Raw genomic sequence first — 10804 nt, forward strand, 5'->3', positions numbered from 1 at the left:
GCTTGTCAGAAGGCTGCCAAAGGGGATCTCATGGCCCAGGCCAGCATGACCCATCATAAATACATGCCAGTTCTCAAGTATCTGAATTTTAATCATGTGACCATGGGGACAACAATCATAAGTGTGCAAGAGTCGTAAGTGTGAAAAATGATAAGTCAGTTTTTTTTCAGTGCCATCGTAACTTTGAACAGCCATTAAACAAAAGATTGTAAGTCGAGGACTACCTGTACCTCTTCGGGTCATAACCCAAGTTGAATAAAGGTAAAAAAAAAAATGGAGTCACAAAGAATGCTGAATCACAAGCAACCCTTTTGTTTAGGATTTCTTTTTCTTCTTTCCTTCTTTCCCCTTTTCCTTTTCTGTCCTGTCCTTTCCCAAACACTGAGTCTACAGGCAGAGAATAACAGAGTTTGATCAATTGCTTCACAATTTTACCCTAGTACAAGGTCAACAAAGTTTACAGAAATCAAACAGCTGCACTAACTTTCAGCTTGCAAATTCTGATAGGGGGTGTTTACACTGATCAGGGTGGATATCAATGATTTTTTTTAAAAAAATAAAAAAAATCAGATTTTTTTTATTTAAATCGGATTTTTTTCATTTTTATCGAATTTATTTTAATAAAAAAACTTTTGGGGTAAAAATCTATCATAAGATAGTTTTCTATTTAAGATACATAAATAATTTAGTTTATTCAGCATGAAATGGAGCTTAGTTATGTAGCATGAGGCTGTATATTCTGCAACACTGGGACTATCGGTGAGACAACAGTGGGTCAAAGGAATAGCAGAGATGACAGTTGCTCTTTAAAAATTATGATTTAAATCGAGTTGATTTAAATCAAGCCTTTTTACTAGTGATTTAAATCATGATTTAAATTGTGATTTAAATCAACTCGATTTAAATCAAATCCACCCTGACACTGATTAACCATCATTTCCACCATTCCACAGAAGCTGACTTTGTAGAAACACCGCTTATGGGGGGCCAAAAGCCCTAATAAGCAGATATATACAAAAGAATGAAGGCTATTGCTATAAGTGCATTGTAAGCCGCCCTGAGTCTTCGGAGAAGGGCGGCATATAAATTGAACTAATAAACAAACTAATAAATAAAGATATAAAAGGGCAACATTCTTGTGTCATATCGGGCTACCCAGCATGACATGTATATGTGGCAGGGAACCATTTGCACACGGCTAGAGCAGGGTTGCTAAACAAGAACCACGACCGCAGCAGTTCTATTGCTTTATTGGTATCCAAAGGAGTGTCAGCCATGGATGCTGTGTCCAATGCTTTCAGCAGCAGGATGGTGAGCAAGTTTGATGATTCATCAAACCATTACCAATTAGCACCTCTCCTACCCATCCCACCTATATTCTGGAAGATCTCAATAGCCAACCTCAGTGTTCTGCCCCAGCTCTGGATCCCAAGGAGTGTGACACACACAAAGCTCCAAAAATTCCGTTTAATACAAACAGACCCCTTTCAAAATGCAGGCTTCCAGTGCAAATGTCCTTATCAGCCTGCTATGAATTACAGAGAATAAACAAAGTCCAACAAGGGTTGGCAACCAGCCCAGAAACCAAGATATAACAAGAAACTCACTCTCAAAATGCTCTGCGTAGTAATTAAACGTTGTTTCCAGCAGCGTGTTCTATCTGTGAGCGAACTTAAATAGGCTAAGGGAGTGGCCAATTAGCCCCAAGCCTTACTCTCGAGGAGACCTCCTCCTGAGTAGCCACTCCTGCCTTTTGGCAGCCCTGCGTGCTCCAGCATTGAGAAGAGGCTCCTCCACTTCACTCTCTTCACTTGAAGGAGCCTCTGGAGGTTCTGAAGGCCCTGGCTGAGTCTCTGCCTCTGGCACCACATCCTCTTCAGCCTCCTCGCTGTCCGACTCAAGCGCCGGCTGCACAGGCTGCTGGCGCGACACCACACCAGCCTCCTCGTCATTGGGATCAGCCACAATCCGTGCAGGCCACTGGCGGGCCACAACACTCAATGAGTGGAGCAAAATCCAAATCTACAAATCTGTAATATCTGAGAAAATGCTCAAAACTGTAAACTCTGCAGTTTACCACAAGAGGCTGATGCAGAGGGAGCCAAGCAGTTCTTCAAGTTCTGACAGTTCCTCTTAGCTAGCCAAAATAGAAGGAAAAGGGATAATTCAATATCCCCCCCCCTTTTTTTTTTTTTGAATAGCTAGTGGCATTAGCCATCTAGGGATATGAGAGAAACCCTAGGTAAGCTTACTGAAGAAGGAAACAAAGCAAGTGTATTTAGAATAGCCAGCAATTCTCAGAATGTCTGTTTTTTCTTTATCATGACCCTTCACAGAAAACCTGGCAGATTTCCTAACTCCATTTTTATCCTCCTCCTCTCTATAAACAATCTACTGAGACAAGATAAGCTGAAAGACATTGACTGGCCCAAGTTCATTGTCACTGGACTTACACATCTCTTAACCTTGCTTAACTACGGCTCATTGAATTCCATGCAATTGGTTGAGTTTGTACAGTATATTAAACCAAAAGCTATATCTGCCAAACATAATATTTGGGTTCACAGTGCGTAGTAAGTCAAAGCTAAACAGTGACATGATGGCTTAGTGCGACGGGTATAAAGGTATATGAGAATCAGAACTTGACTCTTTTTTTTGTCCAAGGTCAGAATGTTAGCATTTGCTCTTCATGACTTATTTAGAGACAGGATTGAGGTCTTGGTATGAATATCAGAACGAATAGGCAGAGACTCCTGCCTTGACTCCTATTTATGGAGGTCATTGTATTATATAGTGAGGAGAGAGAAAATATCCCATGAGGTTCAGATAGAAAAGAGATAATAAATCAAAACTAAATTTGTCAATTTAGATAGAGGGCAGGGCCCAGCAAAGTCCAGGAAATTGAAAATCTAAGCAACCAATCAGCTTACCTCTCTCTCTCAGGTACATTTTAAGAAATAGAAGGGGAGACCAGTTCTACCGTGCCTTTGCAGCCTTGGCTTCAGCAGGTAATAAATCAACCCAAGTCTGGAAGATTAGTTGTAAGCCTATAAGTTTAAGGAGTCGGAATCTTTTCTGTATTCTCTTCTCCTATTGCCTCCAATCTTCAATTAGTTCCTGAACCATAATCTCTATAATAAATAATTAGTACAGGTAGTCCTTGATTTACAACCATCCATTTAGTGACCCTTCAAAGTTAAAACAGCACTGAAAAAAGTGACTTAACGATCAGACAACTATAGTAGCATCCCTCAGAATCATGTGATCAAAAGTTGGGCGCTTGGCAACCGGCATGTATTTACAAAGGTTTCAGCATCCCGGGGTCACATGGTCATCATTTATGACCTTCCCAGTCAGCTTCAAACAAGCAAAGAACATGGGGGGGGGGAGGGAGGAGCAGGATTCACTGAGCGACCACAAGATTCACTGAACAACTGCAATGATTTATTTAACTATGGCAAAAATGGTCGTAAAATCGGGCATAACTCATTTAACAAATACCTTGCTTTTTAGCAACAGAAATTCTGGTTCCAATTGTGTTCGTAAGTCAAGGGCTGCCTGTATCTTCTTCTGAAATCAGTAGTCTCATTCTGATGGGGAATGTTACCTACCTGCATCCCAGCCACTTTGCTAGCTACAGAAGATCAAGAAGCAGACAGAGAAAAGAAGCTACATGTGTCTTTCTAAAAACAAGGTGCAGAGATTTCTTTTCTGCAAAAATTGTTGGTACCAATGACCCCCACTGAAATCCCTTACCCGTCAAGGGAAAAAGTGCAATAGTAAAACCTATAATGGACAGGCTTATTTTATTTATTTTATTTTATTAATTAAATTTCTATACCGCCCTTCTCCAAAAAGGACTCAGGGCGGTGCACAGCCAAAGTAAAAACAGAGCATACAAAATTTAAAAACAGTATTAAAATAATTAAATATTTTAGCCGTAAATTAAAACAACCCAATTTAAAATCAATTTAAAATTAAACTCAAGCCAGCCCAGCTAGTTGAAATAAATAGGTTTTCAGGGCCCAACGAAAAATCCAGAGGTCTGTTATTGTACGTAACTCTGGGGGAAGGTTGTTCCAGAGGGTGGGCGCCATCACAGAGAAGGCTCTCCCCCTGGGGGTCGCCAGCCGACATTGTCTGGCGGACGGCAACCCGAGGAGGCCCACTCTGTGTGAGCGTACTGGCCGGTGGGAGGCTATTGGTGGCAGAAGGCGGTCTCGTAAGTACCCCGGCCCTAAGCCATGGAGCGCTTTAAAGGTGGTCACCCTCTACACCTTTCCCCATGCTCAAGAGAGAATCCAGGGATCCAACCGATTACATGCCTATCCATATATAAGCAAATGTCTGTGCCACTACAGTATGCAGTGCATCTAAGCTACACAGTTGCCTGTGTAAATTCCATTGTCTTGTCTCTTCTGAGTAACAGCCACTTAAGTTTCAGGCAGAGATCTTTCCAAACATCGACTACTACTGTAGATTCATTGTTTTTAGCTAGTAGTTTGCATGGGGGCTATGCACACAAACAATATACTTTGCTACCGAGCTATATAGATCAGTGGTGGATTGCTACTGGTTCACCCCGGTTTGGGAGAACCGGTAGTAGCGGCAGTGGGAGGCTCCGCCCACCCTCCCAGACATTATCAAATACGATCTGCGCATGTGCAGAAGTGGCGCGCGCACGAGCGAACCAGTAGGAAAGGTAAGTGAAACCCACTCCTGATATAGATTCCTCTTCCTTTCTTCAGCCCATGCAGAAATCCTGCAAAGCTCTGCCATATCTTCGAAATCTCTGCCATATCTTCTAAATCTTCTCCTCTTTTTGAATGTAAATTTTAATTTGTTTTTAAATTATGGGGTATTTTAAATTTGTTCAGCCAAATTATTTAATTCGTTTTTATTCTATTTTAAATTTTTGTATTTATGTGTTTTATTCTGTAGCTGTTCACTGCCCTGAGTCCTTCGGGAGTAGGGCGGTATAGAAATCCAATAAAATAAAATAAATAAATAAAATAAATATGGCTGTATCTTCAGGAGCTTACCTGGGTTCACCCAACAAGCTACACCAAACAAAAGAAGCCCCTTATGGATAAGCAGTCTTCAATTATAGCCATGGATTATAATTTAACGTAATGTGTAAATGGAATTCATGATAGTTTATTCAACAAAAACATGGTTAAAATCATGGTTTAACAGAATGCAAAGAACAGCTCAATAACATTCAGAGAATCTTGTGCTGGTGTCTTGTTATGTTGTTCTACACAGGTTTTTGGAGAAAAAAGTGTGCAGGATCTTTTCAGAATTTTTTTTTCAGCTATAAGGCCCAATCTACCCCAATGATACAAATTTGGAGGCACTATTAGAAAGTTGTTGTTGTTGTTGTTGTTTACACATTTCCATTTTGTGATAGAAACCATTTAGGATTTAGCACGACAAATCAATTCCTTACAGTGGAATTGTAGGAAACTGCTAAAATCTCAAATTTAATCTATTCTATGTCCAACTAAAAAGCCTATATAACATCTGATAGAAATCTGTTGGCTGCTGCACTAACAATTAATAGGATTAATCTGTTCAAGTTCAGGCTAATTTTATGTGCTGCAACTTGAAGAGCTTTCCTATCAAATGCTATGTTTGCTATACCTAAGATTGAGTTTGCCTATGGTATTAACAGCCCACGTTAAAGAGACTTTCATGGAAGCTAGTTATTCAAGAAGACTTTCGTCAATTTCTGAATCAATCTATTTAAGATGCAATTCATTTCTCTTCTAAATACCAGCATTCTACTATCCCAATGGGTCTTTTTTAAAAGATATTTTTGTCCTGCCTTTATTATTTTTATAAATAATTCAAGGCAGTTATTTAGAAAAATAAAAAAACAGGACAAAAAGGGTAGCGAACATATCTAACATACCATAATCCTCCCTTCTCCTATTTCCCCTAGGATAACAACCCTGTGAATGAGTTGGGCTAAAAGAGAGAGATTGGCCCAAAATTACCCAGCTGGCTTTCATGTCTAAGGTGGAACTAGAATTCCAAGTCTCCCGGATTCTAACCTGCTGCCTTAACCACTAAAACAAAATTGGCGTTTAACCTTTTTGTGTCATTAATTCCTTTTAGAGACTGGTGAAATCAGTGGTGGGTTGCCCGTTTCAGACCGGTTCGCAAGAACCGGTAGTAAAACCGGCGGGAGGCCCGGCCACAGCCCTGGATGTCGTCATCAGCGATCTGCACATGTGCAGAAGCAAGGCGCGAGCGAGCGAGAGCGAAGCGAGTGCACGATCCCGTTGCGAACCGGTAGTAAAGGTAAGTAGAACCCACCCCTGGGTGAAATCTACAGTCTACGGTCTACAAATATATTGAAATTCATGGACAGAGACTGTAGTACTGCTGATTATGCTCAAATATAATTATCAAAATATGAAAAAATAACATGTAATATCATGATATGCTTCTTTATTAATCCATTAACTCAATGATAAGACAATACCTTTTTTGGGAGGAAGGGTATTATAATTTTAGATAGTAAAATATCATTTTTGGAGACTAAAGGCCATAAATTACTTCAATGCCAAACGCATTATTGAATGAAAAGCTAAATTTCAGCTAAAGGTTAGTGAAAATAAAGCTGATTTTTTTTCTCCCATCCAAGTTCATGGACCCCCTGGAATTTATCTATGAACTTTCAAGGGATCTGTGGCTCCCTGGTCAAGAACTTTGTATTATTCCCTTGTTTGGAAGCTAAACAACCTTTTTGGATTAGTGACACATTTAGAAGTCTTCTGTAGTCGCTTGAATGATTTTTAACACATCTTGTAATCTTTTTACAAAGCGGGAATAGGGAGGTAACATTTCCAAATAAAACTCTGGGATGCAGCTACCCAATAGTTTAATTTTCTAAGCGTAAGGCTAATACAAACCCAGAAGCATTACTGGTAATAAAGATGATACAAGCAAATTTGCCACACGCCAGCTTCCCATTGATTTTTTTTAATTAAAACAATGTAAGGAAAAGTACAAGGACAGGGAGTTTAATATATTTGATATGATACGTTTATTATACCCCAGAGTTTTAACAAAATTATTTACCAGGAAAACTTTTTTTTAATCTATATATTAGTCCAAACATCTGCATTTGGTTATTAGTCAATGTGTAAATTATCTTGTAAAGCTATGGGATGTGATTTGATGAAACAAAAGGACTTACTTGGCCCAAGGTAAAAAAAAAAAATCCACTGTACAACTGAATATGTATAGAGGTAGGAAGCCTATGGCCCTTCTGGTGCTGCTGAACAACAATTCTCAGCATTCCTACATTTATCATGTTGCCTGAGATTGTGTGAATTGTAGTTCAGCCATGACAGGAAAATGGTGAATTCCCTATTTTGCTGTAAAATATAAGTACTCGATGGCAAAGATGATTTAGTAGTCAACTGTTTTATGTAACATGGGCATTTATCAACTATTGTGCCTATTGTTGCATATTTGCCTACTATACCTACTACTACTCCTATTTACAAATAGTTGTAAGCAGTAGTCCCCCACTTACAATTATTTGCTTAGCGACTGTTCAAAGTTACTACAGCACTGAAAAAAGTTACTTACAACCAGTTTTTTCATACTTAACAGCCATTGCAGCATCCAATGGCTGTTGTAGACACATGATCACAATTTGAGGGGTTGGCAACCAACATGTATTTACAACTGTTGCAGCATCCTAAGTTAGTGTGATTGCCATTTGTAACCTTCCCAGACAACTTCCAACAAGCAGCATCAATGGGGAAAACTAAATTCGCTTAACAACCACATGATTCACTTAACGACTGTGACAGAAAAGATCATAAAATCTGGTACAACTCACTTAACAACTATCTGTAACTTTGTAACTTTGTTGCTTGTATCCTTACGATTTATACTGATATTGACGATCATTAAGTGTTGTACCTTATGATTCTTGATTAATGTATCTTTTGTTTTATGTATACTGAGAGCATATGCACCAAGACAAATTCCTTGTGTGTCCAATTGCACTTGGCCAATAAAAAATTCTATTCTATTCTATTCTATTCTATTCTATTCTATTCTATTCTATTCTATTCTATTCTATTCTATTCTATTCTATTCTATTCTTTTATAGCAATGGAAATTGTGGTCCCAATGTGGTTGTGGGTCAGGGACTACCTGTATATAGCCTAATTTGTTCTAATTAAAATATATGGGAAAAAGTTTTACAGCTAGTTCACTGCCATTTTTAAGACATGAAAATCTATTAAGTAAATAAACACTCCGCAGAACCATCTACTTGTTAATATTTTATAGAGCAAAGCTACAGTGAGCATCTATCACCTGAAACAGAATAAAATCATTGCAACATAAGTTAATTCTTTCATTATGATTCTGAGATACTAGTGACAGTCTGTCAATAATTGTATTCATTTTATGAAGTTGCATTGCTGCATTGCTAATTTTTTACAACTTTTAAAATATCTTTGATTATTTTTAAAATATGATATAAAATATTCAACAGGTTTACTGAAACTCAGTAAACCAGCCTGTGAAATAATATCTAAGAACAGAGGAAAATTCAGGCTATTGCCATTCAAATTCAGGAGACTCCTCTGTCTCTGTGGAGTTCATCTCCATCTGTAGATTCTGTCTCACAAGTGTTTAAACAACTTTGGAAATCAACTCAGGAATATTACAATAAATAACCATTCATGATCAGAGAAACATCCCTGTTAATACAAAATAAAAGGAAGTAAAGTATGACTCCATGATACAACAGGCTCCATTGATTTCAAGAATTCTTATGCAAGTATGTGTCAGATTGCCAACAAGGTACACAGTCTAATAAAAAATTATCCTACAGAGCACTTTGAAATTCAATGGAAATTACAGATATAAGAATCTCCCTAGACTGTAGATCTCTGATTGTAAGCTCTGATACCTGATATGAAAATTGGGAGCTTCTTTTGCACAATCTTAATTATTCATAATTTCTGAAAACGTGCCTCCTAAATATTTAATAGTTTTCATTAATTTTCTTTTCATAGAACATTTATTTGGTTATTTGTTTTTATTTTATTTTGTAGACTTCAAATATGGGTTAAAGGGGAATTGATTATTGTTGAAATGCAGACTTTAGCATTTAAACAGTTATTAGGTATTCTATTCTGATCAATTAACTGAACAACAAGAGATGTATAGTTGAAGATTATAAAAATTACATTTCATTCTGGGCAGATTTCCAACTCATGAAATGGCATGCTGTTTGCAATTGTTTCAGTACAGTTAGGAGTAGCAGAAAACCACGCCTTTCTCCATCAAGATACATATCCATCAGTTCAGCAAATGTCATGGAAATATCCAGACACAACATGAAAACAGCAACCAGAAGACACAAATAGGATTTAAATTGAAATGACGCTTGGTTATATCCAAGGGAGTTCAAAGTTGAAATAAAGTTGATATTTTTATATCATTGATCTAGAGAGATAACATAAGCATATTAACTTTTAAAAAGTAGTATTTTAAACTTCTTACAATAAAGGGTTTCAGTTTGCAAAAAAATCCACAAAAGAATAGGTCTTTTCTTTCACCCAGATCTGTCAGAGGGAAGTACACCCCTTAACTTGCTGTGAACTAGCATTGATTTCTTCTTCCAGTACCCTCCACTTGTATAGGAACATATCTGCTATCATCCCCTGGCAGCATTTTGAAGATTGTGGATAATGGATATCATAGACTAACACAACTTAAGTGAGAACACCAAGTGGAGGGAGAAGGATAACTGTAACGGAAAACTGAAGTAGAAGCGAAAGAGAACAAGTTCCATTACCAAATCACCTATCAAAATTGATCCATTCTACTATAAGCTCCTTGACTTTAGCTTTGTGTATACAGGCAATCACACAAATGCTTGGCCTTGGGGTTACAGCCTTCCTTCATTTGTATATGGGTGTCCTGAGCTTTTCCTGTTGCTATGCCATGGGCTTTTTCTTTCTATTTAAAAAGTTGCAAGATGGAACATTCTGCTCCCTAGTTCTTTCTCCCCAAACTTTAGAGGACAGACAAGCCTGGCAACCCCCATCAGTTGGTGTCTTAATGTCAAAACCTTAAGGTAGCTTTGGGAAGGAATGAAGCTGGAGGTGTCCCAAGTGAAGTGGGGATGGGGGGGTGGGGAGAGAAAGTAGAGAGAAGACTTCAGCTAGAAAGGTGTGAAGGTACCATATCACACCTACTTGACAGACTTTACCCGGGACCCCACTGGTTTCATATGTACACTCACCTGCTCTGGGCCCTGAAAGCAGATCCTGCAGAGAGGCGTTCTCATTCCACTATCCAAACTGCTCCCCAGCGAATACCCATCCTCCGCCTTCCCTTTGCAGAAGTCGTCGGAGGAGGCGCTGCTCATCACAGTCGTGGGAAGCTCTCCCTCTCCCCCAGGGCTTTCCCACTCTTCTTCGGGGGGGCTCGTGGTGCCCCCTCCTCCTCCTCCATCACCCCCACCACCCCCGTCCGTCGGCGCTCTCCGAGGAGCCCATCGCCCTCCATATAGCGTAGTCAGCGTGTTGTTATTAGACGCCTGTAAACTCAAGGCTTGGTCTGTTCTGCTCATGGGAGGGAGAGGCAGCGGCGAGGGCGGAGGAGGGGCCGGGGGTCTCCGCAGAAGGAAGACCTTCAAGTCATTGAACAACATGCGGCAGCGGCACTTGAGGAGACCCTGATGGTGCAACATCTGTCTGGGGATCAAGAGTCCAGAGCAACAGTACCAGAAAACGATCACGCGAGTTGATATTAACAT

The 10804-nt window shown here is 39.2% G+C and overlaps 1 protein-coding gene across 1 annotated transcript in view; it reads right to left on the bottom strand.

Moving 5' to 3' along the window:
- MARCHF4 (membrane associated ring-CH-type finger 4) overlaps positions 1 to 10804 on the bottom strand; it is a 141822-nt gene extending 131018 nt beyond the window's left edge. Inside the window, exon 1 of the mRNA XM_070957115.1 lies at positions 10289 to 10804. Coding sequence (XP_070813216.1) covers positions 10289 to 10804 — 516 coding nt within the window. The remainder of the gene's footprint in view (positions 1 to 10288) is intronic.

Source organism: Pituophis catenifer, unplaced genomic scaffold, assembly GCF_029215685.1.
Source record: "Pituophis catenifer annectens isolate HBS135680 unplaced genomic scaffold, rPitCat1.0.hap2 SCAF_1, whole genome shotgun sequence".
NCBI classification, from domain to species: domain Eukaryota; kingdom Metazoa; phylum Chordata; class Lepidosauria; order Squamata; family Colubridae; genus Pituophis; species Pituophis catenifer.